This window comes from Ischnura elegans, chromosome 3 (genome assembly GCF_921293095.1).
Source record: "Ischnura elegans chromosome 3, ioIscEleg1.1, whole genome shotgun sequence".
Classification (NCBI taxonomy): domain Eukaryota; kingdom Metazoa; phylum Arthropoda; class Insecta; order Odonata; family Coenagrionidae; genus Ischnura; species Ischnura elegans.
Window position 1 is genome coordinate 63506898 of NC_060248.1, and position 23107 is coordinate 63530004.

The 23107-nt window shown below is 40.8% G+C and overlaps 1 protein-coding gene across 2 annotated transcripts in view; it reads left to right on the top strand.

The window, feature by feature from the left end:
* LOC124155915 (tetratricopeptide repeat protein 28) overlaps nucleotides 1–23107 on the top strand; it is a 115163-nt gene that overhangs the window by 85625 nt on the left and 6431 nt on the right. Inside the window, exons 2-20 of one of the 2 annotated variants that reach the window (XM_046530134.1) lie at nucleotides 4339–4671; nucleotides 5622–5769; nucleotides 6626–7889; nucleotides 9367–9508; nucleotides 9832–10060; nucleotides 10692–11011; nucleotides 11700–11993; nucleotides 12113–12295; nucleotides 12386–12537; nucleotides 12769–13091; nucleotides 13678–14090; nucleotides 14399–14654; nucleotides 15273–15486; nucleotides 15582–15749; nucleotides 16666–17117; nucleotides 17441–17952; nucleotides 18408–18713; nucleotides 19209–19418; nucleotides 19815–20064. In XM_046530134.1, coding sequence (XP_046386090.1) covers nucleotides 4339–4671; nucleotides 5622–5769; nucleotides 6626–7889; nucleotides 9367–9508; nucleotides 9832–10060; nucleotides 10692–11011; nucleotides 11700–11993; nucleotides 12113–12295; nucleotides 12386–12537; nucleotides 12769–13091; nucleotides 13678–14090; nucleotides 14399–14654; nucleotides 15273–15486; nucleotides 15582–15749; nucleotides 16666–17117; nucleotides 17441–17952; nucleotides 18408–18713; nucleotides 19209–19418; nucleotides 19815–20064 — 6169 coding nt within the window. The remainder of the gene's footprint in view (nucleotides 1–4338; nucleotides 4672–5621; nucleotides 5770–6625; nucleotides 7890–9366; nucleotides 9509–9831; nucleotides 10061–10691; nucleotides 11012–11699; nucleotides 11994–12112; nucleotides 12296–12385; nucleotides 12538–12768; nucleotides 13092–13677; nucleotides 14091–14398; nucleotides 14655–15272; nucleotides 15487–15581; nucleotides 15750–16665; nucleotides 17118–17440; nucleotides 17953–18407; nucleotides 18714–19208; nucleotides 19419–19814; nucleotides 20065–23107) is intronic. The other variant, XM_046530135.1, reaches the window with a different exon arrangement.

Consider the following 23107-nt stretch of genomic DNA (forward strand, 5'->3'; position numbering starts at 1 on the left):
TTTCATGAATGGGCGGAGGGTTTTTTGGAATTCCTAGTCCAGGTTCCTCTAATTAATAGCCCGTGACGCGTTCTTTTTTTATTTTTTCCGTCTTTTTTTTTAATTGTCGGCCGGTTTTGCTGTTCCCTCCTTCCATGTAAGTTATATTTCACGAGCCGACGAGGCTAGAGATGGGAAATATACCGTGGGCCGCTTTCCCGCCCGTCCTCTCCCCCTACGCTCGTCTAATCAATAGCACGAAATGTTTTATTACAGTCCGTTCCTCTCTTTCTACGTTCGGTCCACTCCCCTCCCCTCAAACCATCCGCGCGTTTGATATATATCTCCCAAACGGGTGTAGCTGGACCGGGGAGAGAGATTTTTGAGGAATCTTCGAACCAGTTGCTACAAACAATGGGCCGCTCCAGTTGCATGTAGCAGACTTGTTGTAAGCTGCATGATTTGCTCGTACGTTTCCAATCATCAATAAGTTAGTGAATGGAACTTGTCTCATCGACACATTTAGTTGTCTATGCATTAGAAAAACGTATTATTTTCTTCCGCAGTAATTATCAATCATTTATCTCGAGGTTATTATTAAGTTACTTTAAATATAAGTTCAATAGGCTCGCAACCAAACCACCTATTCGACGGCTATCTCATTTCAAGTCCTCTCGTTTTATAGAAACTTGGAACCAATGACCAGAAATAATAATTAACAACTTAATGGAGATTTTAAAATTAGTGAAGAAAAAAATGGGTATTTAGTCCTCGATTCCACAAGTGATAGTCCCTTTGGAATCTGTATTTTCATTAAAATTTGTGAATTATTTCATACTAAATTTTGCAAAAATAATTTGTTTCATTCGTTGAAAATAGGAATTCGTTTCTCTCTATTTTGTTGAGGTTTAATCCTATCCTTTGCCGGCCTCGGTGGCGGTGGGGTAACGTCCTCGCCAGCCAAACAAGAGGTCGCGGGTTCGAGTCCCGCCTGGGTAGGTTTCCCCTATCCAGGGAATGGTTGTTCGTGTACGTTTAATTATTAAATTTGTTGGATATCCCGATGTAAAATGGCCAAAATGAGCTGTATTCGGTGGTTTGAGAATAAAATAAATAAATAAAATTAAAAATCTCATTCTGCCTCTTGTCTGCCTTTAAATCCAAATGCCTGCATGTTCTATTTCTTAATCTAATTTCGTTGCTATATCTTTGCCTGCTAAGAAAATGTTTCCTTGCGTAAGTTATCTAATGTTGGAATAATGAAACAGTTCAATTGAAATATTCTCCCTGTGTAGGGTGCCCAACCGTCATTAGAAGTCGACCGCGATGGGATGCGCATTTTCTTCGTTTCCCATGCCTTTCTACTGGTGGAAATGAAAAGTTTGCTCGACTGACCAGCGGCGCGGCACAAGATGATTGATGGTCGAGAAGTCTTTATCTTCAGATCGCCCTCGTGATTTTCAGCGCCACATAATCTTGGGGTCATTTGTGGAACAAATATTATCGTTAGAATTTTGCGGGCACTCGTGGGAGACTAAAATATTCTGATTTTGCTCACCAGTTTGTTGAATTTGAATAGCATCCTAGTACCCCGTACTTTCATTTCAATGCTTGTATGGTGCTTTTTAATGGACATTTTTACGAGATGGACTCACTCAGCTGACCACAGGTCAAGTAATAGTTCGTAGATGTACTTTTAATTAGTGCTCACCTTGTTGCCTTAATGTGACGCCAGAGAATCGTATAATAAAAGTAATGTCGAAGTCTTTTTTGACATTTTGTCATTTTTGATGCTGGGTTAAAAGTGAAAAACTGACCCAAAAGATTTTATGATTATTTAAAATGCATGAATTTACCTTCCAAGTACACAAAATTGGTAGCATGATGTATTTTGTTTAAAGGGGTAAGACTATTTGAAGCGACGTACCTTCTTATTGACCATAATTGATAAGTAAATTATCCCTCTCTTCTGCAGCCCTAGACCTAGTCCATTTAATTATTCCATCAATCTCCTTTTTTTTAAGAAAGGACCTTCTAATTATGTCGGCACTATATTGAAGCCTAAAGAAATACAGAAATATTTCGTTGCTCTGCATTTAATGACATGGAAGATATGCTTTTTGGTCTAATTTGTTTTCCATTGTAGGCCTCATTGCGACGTTCTGTGAAGGGAGGGCAATCCTTAGCCTAGCATATAACTAGCATTGCGTGATCAAGTCGTTCCCTAGGTTATCGAGGGATTTCAGGGTCTTGTAAAGGGAGATCTTTAGAGAATAGGTCAAGGTTTGAGATGGAGATGAATTTTGTTGAATGATGAGTATTTGCGATCAATTTTAGAAAAAGTTTTTTTTTTCTTTGTTTTACTATTAAAAATATTTCAGATTCTTCTCCGGTTAAATCCATAAACATGCATATAGTTTCTTCAAACTGGCCCAGATTAAATGAATTTTTATGAAGCCATTCATACATGAGATACCTGCGGATATATACCCCTCACATCTTCCCTGAAACCACCCCCGCTAGCGTCCATAAGGCAGGCGCTTTATCGCATGCGAAAAAATAAGTTCGTCATCAAATTTGTCTTCTTTATCTGATGTGTACAGGCCATTTTAGCATAATTTGACTCGCGAGTAATTTTCATTTGCGTCTTAAATGAAGTTATTTTCCTCAAAATTAAGCCGGATACTTAGCCTGTAATTTAATCCTCGACCAAGAGTGAAGCTAACCCTGTGACCTTGCTGATAATAGCCCTTTACTGATCTGGCTATCTATTGCTGCTCTCCATGATTTCCAACAAAAACCTGCTTTGCAGGGTTGACTCCATAATCATTTATGTTATTAACTTCATTAAATTCGTTGATTGATCTAATGCATTTAATTTTGACGTGGTATCTTTGTATATACTTCTCTTATTTCGGTCTTCCAACCATCTTACTATAAATAATCGCTTATATGCTTTCTGATCTTTTATCTTAACATTTATTGCCCGCTCTATCGTTGCACATAGTTTGTACCAATCGGTTTCAAATTTAAAGCACCTGTGCATTTTTTTTCTACCGTATAAGTGGAAGGCTTGCATCTTTAAGAGGCATTGCCATTTTTTTTAGTCTCTATAAACGCCATTCTCATTACATTTGTGTCAACTACCTGGAGAATTTTTAAAACGCTTCCATTCGAGCATGTACAGGCTTTCAAAGAAAAATGTGTTGAATTCATGTAGATGCTTTGATTTGCACCATTGCGCTATTTGAACAGTGATTTTTATTTTCATGCTGATGTCAATGATTCTCGACGTTTTTCATGACTTATGATTTGTTTGCGCTTCGTCGCACGTTTCATCTTTTGAAGAATCAGTGCAGTGGGATAGCCAGAAGTTTCGTTCGGGGGCAGGGGTCCAAACCAGGGGGAAATAAAAAAACCGGGTACTAGTAGAGGGTTTTAAACTAATTTTAACGCTTTTCATGATCGAAAAAACGTCATTTGTCAAAGAAATCCTTTGTAAATTCATAATTTTTCAATATTTTGTTTCCTTTTTATGAAAGAAAGTAATTATATTTTTATGTTTCCGGGGGGGGGGGCATCTCGGACCACCCTGAGTAAATAATTTAATTTATGATTATGTTCACCAATACCTTTGCCTATATATATTTCTCCGGCGTTTACTTTCTTTAATCTGTAAAATACATAGGAAACCTGTACGCTTCGTCAAAAGCTCCCACGGGTGTACAAAAATCGTTACGCAGATGTTGAAAGAATTAGCCTGGGAGCCGCTAAAGACTCGGCGGTTGCGCGCTAGGCTTTTATATCTTGAGAAATTGAGGATGGATATATATAAGAGTGATACGAAAAATGTCATATTAGAACACCGATATATTTCCAGATCTGACAGAAACGATAAATTAAGAGAGATATTTTGCCGAACGGATAGGAATGGGAATTTGTTTTTCTCCCGCTCGATGAAAGACTTAAATGGCTTAGCGTACTTTCGTCAGAGCATTTCCTTTTTATATGTAAACGGCTAGTGTCCTAACACCCTCTGCCACACGTCTATTGAGACGGCTTTCGGGTTAGTATGTGTATGTAGATCTCAGCTAGTGGTGATTACTTTTACTTCCCAGTTATACTGATCCCCAATGTATATCTCGTATGTATCTTTTGAAGAATTTTTACATTGCCACCGGACATTTGTCTATTAGAACTGATCTGAGTAAATAATTTAATTTATGACTATGTTCTCCCATACGTTTGCCTGTAAATACTTCTTAGGCGTTTACTTTCTTAATATCTCAGTTTGTTGTGATTACTTGTACTTCCCAGTTTCACCGATGCCTAATGTATGTCTCCTTCTCCTCCTTGCAGATGGACACGGAGGGTGGAGCGTCCTCGTCGGCCGCCTCGACGGCCAACTCGGCGGCGTCGTCTTCGAACGCGGCCGTGGGCAGCAGCACGAGCGCTCAGCTGCCGCCCGCGAGCCGCGCACTCTTCGCCGAGAAGGTGCGGGCGTCGAACGCGGCGTGCCAGGCGGGAGACTACGCCACCGCGCTGGCCCTCTACTCGGACGCCCTGGCCCTCGACCCCCACAACCACGTGCTGCTCTCTAACCGATCCGCCGCCCTCATCAAAATGGGCCTCTTCGCCAGGGCTCTCGAGGACGCCGTGCGGGCCCGCGAACTCAACCCCAAGTGGCCAAAGGTAGGTACTCGCCCTTAAAAAAATTCAGTGGATGGAAATCTCTATTTCACATATCTTACCTGCCATGTAACAGAAATGAACTAATAACTTGAGTTCTCTCTCTGACGAAAGTTATCGATCTCCTCACTTTCAACCTTGAATCGCTGCGGACTCAGATGAAATAAACAAGAAGGTCCATCTTGAGCAACATATATTTTTATCGAGGACGCTGCTTCTGTGGACCTATATGCTCAAATAGCTCCCCTGACGAACTCATCAACTTGCTCCTTCCCGTCCCTTCGCTTCATGCTCTTAAAGTTATCTTAAAGTCGAATGCTGCCGTAAAATAATGAAAATATGTGGTTAAATGGCAAAAGGACAAAGTAAATTCAATCGTGTCAGGCAAAACATGATGGAACTCCTTCATGATGAATCAAAAAAGGGAAGACAATGGCAGTTCCACAATTTAGTAAATACATCGACCGGTTTCGAATACATGGTATCATCATCAGGCCCAACCGATGATACCATGTATTCGAAACCGGTCGACGTATTCATTGAATTGTGGAACCTGCCATTGTCTTTCCTTTTTTAATTCAAAATGACAAGGATTAAAATTAAAGGATTAAAATGTGCTCATACTAACACTGCTCCAACAATATATTGCAGTCATGGGTAATATTCAGGATCTATCTGATAGCAAATTAAGTCTGAATTAAACTTGACCTCATCTTTGACTGGCTGTTTTAAAATTATCTCCATTTCTCATTCATAATTTTCATCGTGTCCATTTTCGTCTGGCTTTCAGGCATGAAAAGCGCATCTCTAGTAATTCTAAGCTATATACATTGGTCCCTTTGTATTGTCCTCTCCCGCCCGTTGAAATCTCCACCGAGACTGCTTTCTTTTTTGTAGCATCTGTGGTTATGACTGAGGAATGCACCAACATTTATGGATCGTTTGCTTTGCAGGCCTATTATCGGCAAGGAGTGGCCCTGCAGTGCCTGGGGAGGCATGCGGAGGCCCTGGCCGCGTTCAGCTCCGGTCTCGCACAGGATCCGAAGTCAACCCAGTTATTATCGGCGCTAGTCGAAGCAGCGATGAAGTCTCCCCTTCGAGGTAAGCGCATGAAAAAGTTGCATTGCATGTCTGTGATGATGAGTTTTTTTTATACTGCCGTATAAATTGACGGAAATTGTCCCCTTGGATTTCCTTTAACACTGTCCTATTTTCTCTTCGCTGCTTAGAAATGGAACTTATCATTTTGTAACTCGATCCCAGGAAAACGTCGTTGAAACTGCTTTTAGGTGGTCGTTAAATAAATTTTCACGTAAGTTCTCCTTCAAATACATGCAATTTTGTTGTTGATTGCGGTATTTAATATTCTCTTCCTGTTTAATTGAGTTCATGCATTAGCCCTTGAACTATTTCTGGAAAAATGTGATACCAATAAGGTAGAAATTGTGGAACAGCTGATGTCAGAATGTAATATACATTTTATAAAACGCTGGTGAGTATGAATTATCCTGTCAGCCTCGGTCGGCTGCTATCAGAAAATATAAAAGGTATACATTTCATATGTAACTTAACCGAAAAATTGCATTGAAAAAGAATGCTCACCTAAAGTCAGGTGGCATGTAGTGAAAACGCGTGAAGACCATTTTTTGATGCAATGCTTTTTTCTGCCAATTTCGGTATTCTGTGGCTGTAGTTTTGAATTGAAAGTCCCGCTCACTAGAAATTTAGAGAACAACTGTAAGTATTACGTTGTGATCTAACTTTAATGTAACATTTTTGTCTTATTAGCATTAGATTTTTCCAGGAAAACTCATCCCAAAACCCCCATCATCACACTATCCATATCTTACTCATAACTTGATAATTTTTTCGGCAAAACAGCTCAAATATTTTTTTTTTAATATTCAGCACAATAACTTCAATAAACTAATTAACCGTAATTACTTTCCCTTTTCAGCCACGCTGGAGCCAACCTTCCGCCAGCTGGAGAACATGAAGCTGGACAAGTCCCCCTTCGTGGTGATATCCGTGGTGGGGCAAGAGCTCTTGGCGGCCGGGGGCGGTGGTGGAGGCGCGGTCGTGGGGCAGGGCGGCCTGGGAGGCGGCGGCGCCGCCGGCCAGTACGCCGCCGCAGTCACCGTCCTCGAGGCGGCGCTCAGCATCGGCACGTGTTCGCTCAAACTGCGCGGCTCCGTCTTTTCCGCCCTCTCCTCGGCCTACTGGGCCCTTAACTCCCTCGACGAGGCCATCGGGTACATGCAGAGGGACCTCGCCGTGGCCAAGGCCCTCGGGGACATCGCGGGGGAGTGCCGGGCCCACGGCAATCTAGGCTCGGCCCACTTCAGCAAGGGGAGCTACCGCGAGGCCCTCACCTCGCACCGCTACCAGCTAGTCCTCGCCATGAAGTGCCGCGACACCGGCGCAGCGGCGGCCGCGCTAACATCACTCGGACACGTGTACGCCGCCGTCGGGGACTACCCCAACGCCCTGGCGTCCCACAAGCAGTGCGTCCAGCTCGTGAGGCAGATGGGGGACAGACTGGGCGAGGCCAGGGAGACGGGAAATGTTGGGGCCGTGTACCTCGCGATGGGCGACTTCGACGCCGCGGTGGACTGCCACGCGCGACACCTCAGGTTGGCCCGCGCGCTGGGGAACCGAGTGGAGGAAGCCAGGGCGTACTCCAACCTGGGCTCCTCGCACCACCACAGGAGGGACTTTGCGCGGGCGATAGCGTACCACGAGCGCGTGCTGAGGATAGCGAGGGAGTTGGGCGACCGGGCTGTGGAGGCGAGGGCGTACGCGGGATTGGGCCACGCGGCGAGGTGCATGGGTGACCTGGCGAGGGCCAGGCGGTGGCACGAGCGGCAGTTGGACTTGGCCCTGGCGGCCAGGGACCGCGTGGCCGAGGGACGGGCGTGCTCCAACCTAGGGATTGTGTATCAGTTACTGGGGGACCACGACGCAGCACTGAAGCTGCACAGGGCGCACCTGGGCATCGCCAGGGCCCTGAAGGACAGAGCGGGTGAGGGTCGTGCCTACGGTAACATGGGCAACGCCCACAGTGCGGCGGGACAGTATGAGAGGGCAGTGGCTCTGCATAGGAGAGAACTTGCCATCTCGAGGGAAGTGGGGGACAGGGCGTCGGAAGCGGCGACACATGGCAATCTGGCCGTAGCGTACCAGGCTCTAGGAGCCCATGAAATGGCTTTACTTCACTATAGGTGAGTTCTCAGCTGATCGATTACTGTTGTTATATTGCATGTAAAATGGTTGTTTGTTGCAACAAAGCAAGTTGGCATACATCTTGCTTTGCAGTACATTGACCAAAATTTGTGATTGCATTTCCATTTTATTTTTGAAATCAATGGTTGAAGCCGGTTGCATATTTTTGGGAGGGAGCAAGACAATAGGGTGGTTTCCTATTATTTTTTTATTGCCTAAATCGAAAGATTATTACTCCTGGAGTACGTATTTCACGCTTTTAGATTTTTAAATGACGATATCTATTTTTCGCGATTAAATGAAAAGTGAAAATTTTCAAGCGCGCGAAAACGCGACGCTTAAGTATGAATGTCGGGAAGTCTCTCCGCGTGACGTATTTCTGGTTCCCCCTCCCGCCCTGCGAGGTGACCTTGAGGCGAGGCTTAGCGCTGATACGACGCAGGCTGCTAGCGGCTAGCCTAGTACCCTGCTGGCTGGTAGCGCTTGGCTTAAATAAGGATTATTAATAACTTATCAAACGAGGAAAACTTTCCGACCTTAGCCAGTTTTAATAAGTGATTGTTAAGACATGTTTCCCTGAGCTCTGCGCCTCATGCATGCAATGGTAACCTCAGACGACGTATAACTCCTATCTTCTCGTATAGAAACTAGGTCCCTGTGACGTCACGTGGAGTGGCATCGCATGGGCGCCAATCTGGCCCTTTTCAAATGAGGATAAAAATGGACCATTGCCATTCGTCTAACCCGGTATTTCTAAAACAAAATAATTTGTTTGTTATGAATACACTAATGGTGGGTAACGAATCGCAATCAATGCCTTTCGTTTTCTTTGATGAAGGAAACCACCCTATTGTAAGGTTAGATTTTATAATTTTAGATGAGGAAAGCCAGTGATATTGTAGATTTAATTTACATATGATTTTTTAATTAAGGAAAAACAAAAGTACTTGTTAATGGCTAGGAAGTACTACAATAGCTCTTAGTGGTGGGTAACAAACAGATAAAACGCAAAATATTTTCCTCATTTGTGGGTCGGGCCCCCTGCCCTCACTATACATAACCCTGGTTGAAACCCTGAGTTAATCATCTTTGTCGAGAATGCTCAACCTATTGCTGGTGGGCAGTTCTCGGTCCATGAAGATGACTCATGAGGCTCCGATTTTCATTCTTATTCTTATGCATTGAGAACACTTTTGCTGGCCATAAAATACATCTTATTATGAAGTTCAATCATCAAGAAAAAATGGCTGGGGCCACTTATCTACGCAAGCAAAAATGTCCCCATGTAAATATTTAGTTTAAAGCATAAAAAATTATATTTCAATGAGCCATTTACTTTTTAGAAAAAACTTGGCCTGAAAATGTCCAGGTAATCCTATCATCAAAATTCTATGCTATTCAGAAGAAGGGAACTGAGCTCAAATTTCAAAAGTGGAGGTTGACAGTCACTTAAGTCAATATCTTCTTCATTTCCAGGGGCCACTTAAGTATTGCTAGGGAATTAAAGGATGCAGCTGGCGAAGCCTGTGCCCTTCTTAATCTTGGAAACTGTCACAGCTCCAGGGGAGAATTTGCTGCTGCTGTGCCTTACTATGAAAGCCATTTAATGCTTTCACAGGTGAGAATGAAATTAACGTAAGATGATCTTTTTCATGATTGCTTGATCAGAATGAAAGTGCATGCAAGTTTCTAATTGTTGCAACATAATTTTTTTTTTATCCTGCTTTGCTTTATAAATGTGATTGGCATACTTTTTTCATGCTTTTATATCTAAATTGGATTCAGAAATGTAATGTAGCTTTCACATCCTTGCCACTCATTTATTTGCTTGATCAATATTGTGGTTTTATTTTTGTATTGAGACTCATTATTTGAAGCATTTTTATTCTCTATCTATTGGTTATTTAATTTCATTGAAAATATTTCATCTGCTTTACTTAGGAATTGCATGATGTTGAAGGTGAAGCAAAAGCATGTCACTTCCTTGGCTATGCCCACTACTGCCTTGGGAATTTCCGTGAGGCAGTGCGATATTATGACCAGGACTTAGCTCTAGCCAGAGACTTGCAGGATAGAGTGAGCATGGGACGTGCCTATTGTAATCTAGGACTGGCGCACCTTGCTCTTGGAAACCATGAGACTGCTTTAGAATGCCAAAAATATTTTCTTGGTAAGGTTCATTCATTTTCCGGCCCTTACATGCTGAATGTTTTTTTTAATGTGCTTCATGTTTTTTTGTAAATTGTGAAGTTGACTCAAAATTTAATTCCCTTATTTCTAAGTCACTTAATTTTTGAAAATTAGCATTTTAGTCTTGATTTTATAATAAATTTTTCTGGTGAAGAGATTCAGCTTCACAGTAACCATATTTATGAAAATTAACTCTTTAGTTAGTAATGTACATTCAGTACATGTATGGCTGTGTTCTACCATGCCACAGAAAACGTATGGTCCAACTGCTGTTCTAATAAATATTTATGCATAAGTTTCATTAAAACTGTTCTTATGCTCTTCATACTACACATATAGATGTTTTGCATACATATAATATTTAATTATTTATAATTAATACATATAATATATAATGATTTATGATACACAATGGGATAAAATATAAAAATGTATGGATTATAATGATTCAAAAATCAATTCTCTCATCCTGTACACTAACGAAGTTAATCTCTAGCTGTAATTATTGATGACAGTGTACTCATTGCATGTGCCACCGAGTCTTATAATTTGAAAGTATGAATGTATTCCATCTTGGGATTTTTAACATCTATTTTCTCATCTCTTTGTAGCCATAGCACATATGACGAAGCATTTGCCAGGTAAATTCAGGGCTTTGGGCAATATGGGTGATGCCTTACTGAAAATGGGGAACGCCGAAGAGGCCGTGAAGATGTATGGGAGACAGCTAGCCCTGGCGAGAGGCGGCGATGTTGGCAGCGGTGGGGGGAGCGGCACTGGCGAAGAGGACGGTGGGGACGGCAGTGGAATGGAGGCGAGCAGTGAGGGTGGAGGCGGTGATAGGAATCTGGAAGCGGCTGCCTATGGAGCGCTAGGACTCACTCATCGCTTGCTGAGACAATATGACAAAGCACTGGGATACCATACCCAGGTTAATATTTTACCCAGCCTCATAGTTATTGGGTGTGCTTCAATTTGAAGGAGCTCCTACAAAGACATTTATTTTGAATTGATATGGAGAAATGATCGGTAGAAACAATGTCTGTGGAAATTTCATTGATTTGGGATGGGACTGCCAATAACACTTGGAAAAAAAAGTTTTTGTATTATAAGTGAAAGAATATCAATAAAATATTATGTTAAATTAATTGATAAAATGACCTCTGCCTATTAGATCTGTAGGCTCTTCATTTATTTGAAACTTTAAGAATTTCAAATTTTTAATATGTTATCAGGCCATTATTTAAAGAATAAATAACTATAAATAATTATTAACTTACATCAATGAAATATTTTTGCATAGGAAATTTTTCTGGATGATTTGCTGGATTTGATCTATGCTTTATAGTTTGCTAATTGAGATTATTGACACCCATATTATGTGAAATGAATATTTACCAGACGTGATGAAGAGAGAATTCCATAAAGTAATGCATTTGTTTTGTCTGAATATTATCTTTCATAGTAGATCTTGTTTTATTTCTGTTGAAAATCTGATAAATTAAAATATTATTTCTCTCTGCTATCAGATGTTTTAAATAAAATAGAGAATGAATGATGAACTTGAACTTTAGTGCAATGTAATCTCACCAAGAAATTTCCCTCTTTCCCCTCAATAGGAATTGACTCTGCGGCAAGAAATAGGAGATGTCCGAGGTGAATGCAGAGCCCATGGTCACTTGGGTGCAGTTCACATGTCCTTGGGCCACTACACTCATGCTGCCAGGTGCTACCAGGAGCAGCTGGAGAGGGCACGAGAACTTGGAGATGTAGCATCGGAAGCACAGGCATTGGGTAATCTAGGTATTGCGAGACTGAATATGGGCAGTCACTCGGAAGCTGCAGCCTTCTTTGAGCGGCAGCTGGCTGCTTTGGATCTGGTCGCACCATCTTCAACAACCCTTCTTGACAAGGTAAGACTTTTGGAGTCTCAGTCGCTAAACATTTTCATGGTATGCTTTGAGCAGAGCTAGAAACAGTGTGATGGTAATGTGCCTCATTTTTAATTTTTGTAACTCCTGTCTTTTTTCAGGGTCGGGCATATGGCAACCTTGGAGATTGTCACGATGCCCTGGGAGATCCAGAGGAAGCTATCAAATGGCATGAACAGCATTTGGCTGCAGCCCTGCACCTGAAAAGTTTGCGTGATCAAGAGAGGGCCTATCGTGGGCTTGGACACTCACAGCTCTGTGTTGGGAGCCTTCAACAAGCTCTGGTACTTGACTGATGATATTCTCTGCTTTTTGCAGTCATCTCTTTGGCCTCATATCATGCATAGCCTTATATTCCACTTATTCTTCCATAGGTTTGTTTTGAGAAGAGACTTGTTGTGGCCCATGAGCTGAACAATTCGGAAGCTAAAGCATCTGCATATGGTGAGCTTGGCCATATTCACAGCATGCTCGGAAACTATGAACAAGCTATCTCATGCTTGGAGCATCAAATGGCAATAGCAAGGTAAGGGCTGTTTTTTGTAATGAAGCTATTTTTATTTCCTTTTTCATGAATAGTTCATTTTGTATGGGGAGTGGCAATTTGAAGAAACTAAACTGGGTAAATGGGAATTGATTCGTCTTGAAAAAAATGGCCGATTAATGTTTAGCATGCAGTTGGAGCAAGTATGTAGTTAATGGTCTGTTTAGTGTGTGGCCACTCAAATAAATGTATACCAAATTTTTATTTCTGCAGAGAACTAAAGGACGTTGCTGGGGAAGGTGAGGCTGCATCAGGTCTTGGCAGAGTGTACCAGCAAATGGGAGATCTGACATCAGCACTGCGATGTCATCAGCTGGACCTTCGGCTTGCTGAAGAGGCAATGTCCAACGCCTCCCCACCCTCATCTGCCGCTGCCACTGCTGCTGCATCTGTTGGCAGGGCATGTGGCAATCTTGGGGCTGTCAATGAGGCTCTGGGCAATTTAGACGAGGCGCTGCACATGCAGGAGAGGCATTTGGGAGCAGCAGCTCAGCTGGGAGATCATGCAGCCAAAGTGGCAGCACTTAGCAGTTTGGGTAAGTTGCGTGACGTTTATATGTACACATTTTGCCGTTGAGTGGGGCAATTTTTATTTCTGAGTTTTTATTTTTATTAATACTGGAGAAAATAATAAATAAATTTCATTCCATTATATTTGAATCATAAACTCAATTTCATATATTTGTGGCTATAAGTCAACTATAAGAGTGGACTAAATAGCCACAGGCTCATTTTTATAATGAAAGCAGAAGTAAAAAACCTACATAATTTACCCTTAGTTTCATGAAATCTTGTGGGATGTCAACATTACATAGCTTGACTCATCTTATTCCTGCTAATAAACTTTCAATATGTATAATATCTACCTTTTAACTAGCATCTGGGCATAGTGAAAATTACTTTTTCAAGCAAAAAATCATTGAATATTAAATGAAGGAAATGGGTGTAATCTACTGTAATTTGGAGTTGCACATATTTAAAATATATGTTCCCATAATTTCATATTGTGTTTATATTTCAGTTCCTATTGGTTATTGTGTTCCATTGTTTATTTCAAATTTAGGTAGGTTACTTCCATGAGTTTTTTATGATATTAACAAGATGTTCTTGATTTATCCATAGGCCGAATACACCATGCTCTTGGCGATGCTGGTCGAGCAGTGGCATACTTGGAGCAGGGACTCGGTGCCGCAGAACAGCTGGGAAATAGGGAGGAGGAGGCGAGAATAAGGCACCGCCTTGGCTTGGCGCTGTGGGGCCATGGTGATCTCAATTCTGCTCGTGCACAGCTCGAGACAGCAGCTGCATTGTTGGAAACAGTGCGCAGAGAAGAGGCAGTGGCAGCTACAACTGGCGCCAAGTTGAGAGGACTCGGAATGTCCTCCCCATCTTTCAGAGGAACCACTGGCCCAGCTGCGAGTAGGATCTTACACCATCGGCAGATGCCAACTTCCAGCTCCCCTCAATCAACCTCAATGTCTGACTACAGACTGGCTCTCTTTGATCTTCAGACAGCATCGTACCAAGCTCTACAGGTTGGTGTGCTATGAAAATATATTGGTTGTACAAAAAATAGAAGTGAATTTTAAATGCTGAAATATTCATTCGTGAAATGATGCCCACTGCATCAGACAGGGTTCATTATTGTACAGAGTTTTATTTTCAAAATATGGGTGATATTTGACGATTAAATATGGAAAAATGCAATTCCTATAACCAGCCATATTTATGTCAAACTACGGTTGTAACCGAGTGACTTTTACTTGATTACTCCCCATCTTTGCTAATCACATGTTATTTTGAAAAGTGAATGTTGATTTCACTTCTAAAATTTAATTTTCAGAGGGTGCTAGTGGCTTTAGGTCAACCTGAGGAAGCTCTGTTGGTGGCAGAAAGAGCTCGCATTAGGGCTCTCACAGACTTGCACTTGGAGAGGCAAGGATCAGGAGAGGAAGGTACAGCTGCTCCCTCAAACAGGACTATGTCACCCAGTTCCGTGGAGCAGTTGGTAGACTTGGTCAACAGGCAACGAGCATCAGTCCTATATTTCAGCTTAGCAGCTGGTTACCTCTATGCTTGGTTCATTGTTCCTACAAAAGGTTGGTGATTCAGTTGATTTTTTCTTATATGATGAAGACATGATATGAAGCTTTTATTCGCATATATTTGTTGTTTAGGGTTAGATATGATATCAATCATGTGGTAAATTTTGGTAATAGTGTTCTTGATTGCTTAGAAACAATTAGATGTTGTTAAATTCTGCTCTATGAAAGCCAGTGTAAATACCTAATTGATCACCTCTATGAGGTTAAGACTTATTTACGATTTTACTTTAAAGATTTCTTGAGAGGTTATAGAGGTGTCTGCTAAAATTCATTCTCACCTACATTGATTTCTATCCATGCATGTGAGATTTTTAATGAATTTACTGATTCGAAGCTAAAGAAATAAACCTTTTTAATGGTGTTTCCGTGAAGGTAGGGCAAAAGTTCTCATAGGAAATTGATCCATTTAGTTTTTAGGAATGAAGAAAGGCTATTGGCATAAGCTAAAGTTAATTTGAAAGGACAAAAATCCTTTCTTCCCTTTCTTCCAACAAGCCATATCAGTTTTTGCTCATATGTAATAAAAGATTGTCTTTGATAAGCAGGCTAAGTTAATTGATTTCCACTATTTTGCAGTCTCAGTAGTGAAATAAACCCATCTTTTCTCCACAGGTATTGTTCGCTTTAATGAAATTGCACTGAATGATGATGCTGACGGAGCCAGGGAGGAAGAGGAGGAAGATGATGAAAATGAGGGTGAAACTGGAAGCAGGAGTAATGCGGAAACTAACTCTGGTGGCAACACAAAGAACATCCTCGACCACTACATACAAAGTGTTCGGGACACACTAAGGATGGAACTCCAAGCTTATGGGAACCAAAACAGGTGTGTGGACATGGAGAGTTGATTGTGACAGTAAGAATATATTTTCCTTTTTGTGTTTTTTCTTTCTGCTTCATGTGAAATGTGATTTTTTCCAGAAGCTCTGGAGGCGATGTGGATGGTGAATTATCTGACCCATGGTCGCAGCACCTGGAGGAACTTGGTGATCGGCTGAATCAGGATGGTGACAGGACAGGATTCTTGAGGATGGTCAATAGGAATCACTTGTTTAATTCCAGTAATTACAGCTTAAGCAGTTTATTTAGGTAATTACGTCTAAAATTATTTTTGCTGTACTGCATTAATATATATAATTTTACCTGAATTTACATTTTGGATTTAGTCCCTTTCTGACCGTTTAGATTTACAAATATTTTTCCCATTCAATGGTATTGAAAATCCATAATCCCCTTCCTAAAAAATAAATGTCTGACCACTTTAACTGCGAGTCCAAATTATCATCAACTCCTTTTTTGACCTTAAGCTAAACAGCAACCTTTCTAAAACCCAATAGCTTATTCTTCTACACCTTATCCATTTGTATCATTTTTATCCATTTGTAATTAGCCAAATAATTGAATCTTTACTTAATTTTTTTGTCTTTATCAATCCTAGTTCCTTCAGTGGACTGAAATATTTCTCGCTTTCAGCAGTCTCTTATACTTTGCTCATATACATAGCCATACAAATATTTTTTTATATTTGTGAGACTCAAAATAGGAAAAAGTACTCCTCACTTTGAGGCATATCATCATATCTTCGATCTAGGTGTACCACATGCAATAATGCATATTTAGTGACTTGATAAATTATTTTTATTTATTAAATGCTCAAAGACATTGTGGCATGTAGTCACAGACATGGAAAAAACTTAATATGTATAATAAACTTAATATATTCCTCAATTTTAAACTACAATGCCAACCTAAGTTTCGACTGTATGGCCATTACTGTTATGGTCTAGACCATGAAAATAGCCGTTCTGCAGTTGAAAGCTTGATGTTGCAAAATGCAGTTCATTTGAAAAAAAATTTTTAAGTGTGGAATATACCAAGTTAATTTTTTATCATGCCATATTTTTCACACTCTGTTTGAAGCTCCTTTTTAAAAGTATTAAAGAATCAATCTTTCATCTTCTGCTTTGAACTCCTGATTAATGGCATTTTTTCCTCCTGTCTACAGTCTTGGCAGTGTTAGTGGAAGTGTGGCAAGCGGACCAACGACCAGTCGCCCTGGCAGCACCCGTTCAAGACGACGTGCTGCTCCACTCCCCCACCCCCATCACCATCACCAAGGGGGACACCATTCCGGCCCCGCCCAGCAGTATCACCAACACTGGCAGGGACCAGCCTGCCTCACAGCTCTCTACAGACTTCTCCTCGGGCCTTTTGAGGATGTATTGCCCATCGGAGGTCGCAGAGAATTGCTCCTGGTCCTGGAAGGAGACCTTTACCTCGTCCCATTCCCTGTGCTCAGGGCTGGAGGCGGGAGCAGTTCGACATCCTCATCATCAATGTCAAGTATCATGTCTGGGGAGTACCTGTGTGAGAGGTTCAGCTTAATTGTTGTTCCGTCTCTGACGTCGCTGTACAGAGGACCCAAGGGCCCAAGGAATGCGGGTGCAATGGTTCAAGGTAATTGATACGATAAAAATAAAGATGCTGAAGTATTGCAAAACTGTGCATCCAAAATTTATTTCATTTTTTCTTTTCAATTTTCACTCCTCATAATTTATTCAGTGAAAATGAGGAAATAATTCAGTGAATTATTGATTAAAATTGCTGTATTTTGCTCAAATTAAAGCAGAAAGAAAGGAATAATTTTTTTAGCATGCCCATGGCACTGTGGCCCGCCGCTAACAATAAATCATCCCGGTGTACATAGAAATATTTTCTTAGCTGTAGATAAATTGTCAAATGGGCTCATTTTAATAAGTTTATCGGTCTTATTCTTGCAGCAGGTGTTAGCAACAATTTAGAAGTTCCTGATGCATCTGGAGGCTCCCAGAACAATGAGCCACTCTCTGCTCTCGTGGTGGGAAATCCTAGGCTCCCACCATGCGCCACCGAGCAGTGGGGATGGGGTGATCTACCAAGTGCAAGAACTGAGGCGGCCACAGTGGCAGAGATGCTGAGAGCATCGCCATCTCGTCGCTGCCTCCTCTTGTGCGGACCTGAAGCTACCAAAGAATCAGTTTTGCGTGCTGCTCCAAGAGCGGAATGCATTCATCTTGCAGCCCACGTGTCGTGGGAACTATCTGCTATCGTGGTTGCCCCTCCGCCCCCACAGAGTATACCAACTGGTGGGTCCGTGTCTCAGGAGGGCATGGAGAGCAGTGGAAGCATGGCTTCAAGTAATGGCAACGCCCACATGAAGAACACAATGGGACAGTCACAAGCTGTGAAGCGCTTCTACCCACCCCCTGCTGATGTGCCCCAAGTTCCTGTTCAAGATGATGAAAGCTCTGAGGTGTGTGTCTTTTCATTTCATTCTCACTTGCACTGCAAGGTATTTCAATGTGAATTCTCCTCCAGAATTGCTAGCCTCTTCCAGCCTTTTTTCAGGTCATTAATAATAATAATGGAATTATGAGTGAGTTTTATAGTTCTTCTTAAATATTTGGTTAAACTGTCCTCCTTAATTAAGAACTATTTCCTCTGGCTTATGTTTATTTAAAGAACTAATGGGACCATTCAAAGAATGTGAGAAAATTCATTTTTTTATGCCTTTGGGTGAAATGTTTCATGAAAATTGCCTGAGGCAATATTATCCACCCTCATCTTAATTAATTTTTTGGGAGAGCTTTTGGAGCCATGGTCAAAAGGACTGATCCACCCAATTCCCCTCCTTCATCTGAGAAGCCCTGGTAATAAATTAGAAGAATAGTTGATCAACACTGTAAAGACTATATTTTCTACTTGCAGGTTTCTTCATCTTTGGACCTACCATCGTTGTCCGAGTTTCTTCTCACAGCAGCTGATCTTCTCTCTCTGCGTCTCTCTGCAAGACTTGTTGTCATTGGCTCTTGGCATGGACGCAGTAACCTGGCCAATGCCAATGGAAGCAGTGGAAATTTCCGGTCTGGAGGGTGGCCGTCAGCCGATGGGGTTGTAGCCCTCACAAGAGCTTTATTGGCTGCTGGAGCAGCATGCGTTTTAGTTTCTCTGTGGCCTGTTCCAGAAATGCCAGCACGAATCTTGTTGAGAGCATTCTATTCAGCTTTGCTGCAGGTGAGTGAACGAAGAATATGTGGAAAGATAATTTCTTTTATATGAATATCCAGTTTAATTCATGGGATGCCAAATTAGATATTCATAATTGACAGCCAAAGTAGTCTATTGTGAAAAGCCGATGATGTACCTAGTCTAGAAACCTCACTTTTAATCAACTTTCTTTAAATAATAAGTCATGTTGCACCATTATTTTCATTCCAATTCCTCACAAATTATTATAGAATTTGGTAAATTTTTTGATCTTATATTTGTGAATTGATTTGTGTAGCAATTGTTTGGCACTGATGGAAAAATCTTATATTCAACCATGCTAAAGTTTTCATATGCACATCGTCCATTGTGATCTATTTCTATAAACCATTTATGATATATTTTTTATTGATTTAGATGAAAGGGCCTTAAGAATAATAAAGGAGCATTTTTTGTTGCCAGTGTATGATTTGAAAATAGTTCAATTTTTAACATGCCATTATGTTGCTTTGTTCTTTTCAGGGTTCTCGGGCAAGTCGAGCATTGGCAGAAGCAATGCAAACAGTGCAGCACACCAAGCATTTTGCCCACCCTGCCAATTGGGCTGGATTTCTCTTAGTTGGATCAGATATTCGCCTCTCAAATAAAGTGGCTTTGTTGGGTAAAGCCCTCTGTGAGCTGTTGAAACAACCAGAACAGTGCCGTGATGCCTTGCGTGTGACTCTTCACTTAGTAAGTACCTGATCCTCTCAACTTCTTTCTTAAAGCTTTAATGGACTTAATCCATTTCCAATGAGTTAATTTATGTCTACCCTATTTTGAATCAAAACTTAAAAGTGTGTGACTTTAAAAGTTGAGATATTTCAAAGATGACAGATATATGTATTTACCTATTTCATTTACGCAGATCAGAGATTCATGAGAATGCGTATAATTCACAAAAGAATTAATTTTTTCCTTGATGATGCATGACCAGATTTTGTAAAGAATAGCGATTTTGGCATATGTAATAAAAAAATTTGCTATAACCCTTAATTTGTTGCGAAGACTGCCGTTAGAAAAGGTGTTGCCAAATATTTTGGTTTTATATTAAGATCTCGATTTTTAAATAAGGAAAAATCTTTTCAGGTGGAGAAATCCCTGCAAAGAATACACAGAGGACAGAAAAATGCCATGTACACCACACAAAAGAGCATTGAAAATAAGGTCAGTGGAGCCACCGGTGGAATAGGTCCCAATGGATGGAGAGAATTACTCATGTCAGTGGGTTTCCGGTTTGAACCAGCGGCCAATGGTATTCCATCATCAGTCTTCTTCCCACAAAGTGATCCCGATGAAAGGTTGACACAGTGCAGTGCAAGTTTGCAAGCTTTGTTAGGTTGGTAGTGCTTTATCTCTTTTCTACTCCTATATTAGAGTTCTGACTGTGAGTGACTTGAAAATTTTGGGATGATTTTGATTTGGGTTTGATATTGGAAAGGCATTATGCCCAAAAAAAATATGCCTCATAAAGTATACGTGTTGCCTTTGCATTGCTTAAATGTCTCACTACAACCAGCAAGCATAATCAGCAATACTGAGAAATGTCTCCATCTAAACAATTCCATGGAAACATAATTGAGTCATCGTCATACCTTATGATACAACTTAAATGAGCTATACTGCTATCCTTAATTAATCTACTGCTCCAATGGAAAATATTTTTTTGCAAAATATTAAAATTATTATTATTCCTTGTATTTGCCTGTGGTGCCTACATTTCTATTCTTATTCATTAGACTTTAACCAGACTGCAGTAAACTTGGTCTTATCCTTACTCTGTTGATGCAATACTCATTGAATTGGCTTAATGAGGGAGTATCTGGAGCAGTGGCGGCTCGTGAGTCAAATGCCTGGGGGGGCGCACTCCACCGGGCACCACTCCACTTTTTTAATATTTCGTGTATTTTATTAAGTTTTTACGGCAATCTAGGAATAAAATTTAGTAATGCCATATGTTCCGTTTTTTTCAACAAAAATACCTAGTTTTCCTAATAAAGCTTGATTAATAAATACTAAATGCGGTAGACTCTCGTTCATGCGGATCCGCTTAGTCCGGACTCTCGATTATACTGATCAATGATCTTGAAGAATAAAAATATAATTGCTGCGATATTTTGCAAATACAAACGAAAATACGTAACTTTAGGTTTTAGCGCCTACATTCTTCGTGCGGATATGCCCGCAATACACTTATGTTGTTCGTTTTGCAATCATAATGCGTTATTTGTCAAATCTATTCGACATTTGCAAAGATTTAGGTAGAAATGACACTTGTAACACCTGAGGAGGGAGGGGAGTGTCACTGACTTCCACTAGGCAACAAACACTACTAGAATGCGCGCGCTTTGCTATTGTAGATGTAAACTTTGATTGCGGTGTTCGCGTTGCTTCTTGAATACAGTATGATTTAAAATCAATAATTAAATATTTCTCACACATTTTTAACAAAATCTGAAATACTCACATGCCTTTAGTTATATTGCACAAGTCCATCCTTCTTTCCTTTTGTCCAGCAAAGTGATCAATTACACGTTCGTTGAAATCAGCGCCGGACAACAATTTCTTTCCGATTGAACACATAGCAAGGGCACTAGTCTATATATAAACAAGGGACGAGACAAAATGAGCCGACAAAAAATACGACCAAAAAGAACAAGGTGCCAGGACACAGATTTGGGGAAAATTTTTCCCTATATTTCCCTAAAACAAAAACGAGCACTGTTGATTAATTCAAAATTGTCTTCTTGAATGTACACTTAGCACTAAGAAACTTCTTAATCGGCAATTAAGCACAGTTAACTCCTCAAAAATGATGTCTGAACTCATTTCACTCCGTTCTTAAGGAGAGTCTTGCGTTACTATAAGGAAGACTCAAGGGAGACAGAAGTCGTGGTCCACAAATGATGATTCAGCTGAGGGACGAATTTAAGGTCAGCAAAGGCACTCAAGCAAACAAAAGACGTCACGCGCCATCTCCTTGAGTCTAAGATTCATATGTGGCAAACACACGGAACGCCAACGGGTCGCACTTGGAATAACCATGTCTTCGAAATCATTGCCATGATATAATAGAAAATAAATTCTAGATCGTAAAAGAAGACGGCTCTGAACCACAAATAGGAGCTGTAAGGATCTCCGCACTGATATGAACTCTTCGAAGCCACTTAAATCAGACCCAAGTGGACATTTTCCGTCAGACAGCTACCGCTCTGCCACTGAGGAATTAGGTGAACATGAACTAATACAACAAGGACGGCTAGAAAAATGATGAACCTACACACAAAAGGTGCATTGTACGCGAAACTTCTTGACATTCATTGAATGACTCCATTTAAAGTCACGTTTACGGGTTAAATCATGTTTAATCCTTCACACTATCACGCACGCACCTATTTCTTAAATTATAAATAAGTGGGGAATGTTAACTGATTTTTCCTAATACTGCAGGTCTTTTGATAAATTTATCTGAAAAATAGGTACCGCATTTCTAATCATCGGGAAGATATGAATACATTGTTCAGGCCTAAACATTATAACATTAGTTTCCCCAAGGTTCTTGAAATTCGTAATCATAACAGAACTGTGGCAAATACTCGAGAATAGTTTTCATACGTCAATACGGCCTTTAACTGGTTGGATTTTATGTGTTCCGGAATTCAAACACCCAAAAACGCAAGCATAATGAGATAATTTATTTTCTGTAGCAATATCTACCAGTAATTAAAAATTAAAATCGTATAACTACACCCAGTACAGTGACCATTCTGATTCCGTACGTCCCTTTTCTGTGGCAGCACCAAGTAGACGCCAGTTTATACGCCCGCCGGCCTGCGCAGCGATGTCAACTCACACGTCGCTCTGCGCATTCTCGGACGACGTCCCAAGACCTCCATAAGACACAACGTTAGACGCGTCATAGCACCAGCGGCCCCCACCACTACCACTCTCCATATAACTGCATGGGGATGGACTGGGACGTTCTGGCCAGCGCCCCACGGCTACAAATACGAACTTCTCGCGCCATTTCTTTTCGTGTTTTTCCAATACTTTCGATGTATGGGACTGAAAAAACACTTTGATTAATTAGATGTTTAATTATAAATTAATGGATATTTATTTTTTTTACTTTTTCAAATATTTGGGAGGGGCGGCGTCCGAGAGTCCTTATGGGCAAGCCGCCACTGATCTGGAGTATAATTAGTTCACTGGATGTACACTATTGCTTTTTTAATGCAGATAAAAATGCTTTTGCAATATAAATTGAATCCTTTAAACATGATATGCTGACTCAAGTTTTTGCTATGCTGTAAAATCATTCATGAGATCTGTTTTCTGAGTTCCCAAATAAAGGGCATTTTCATTCGAGATCACTTTATTTC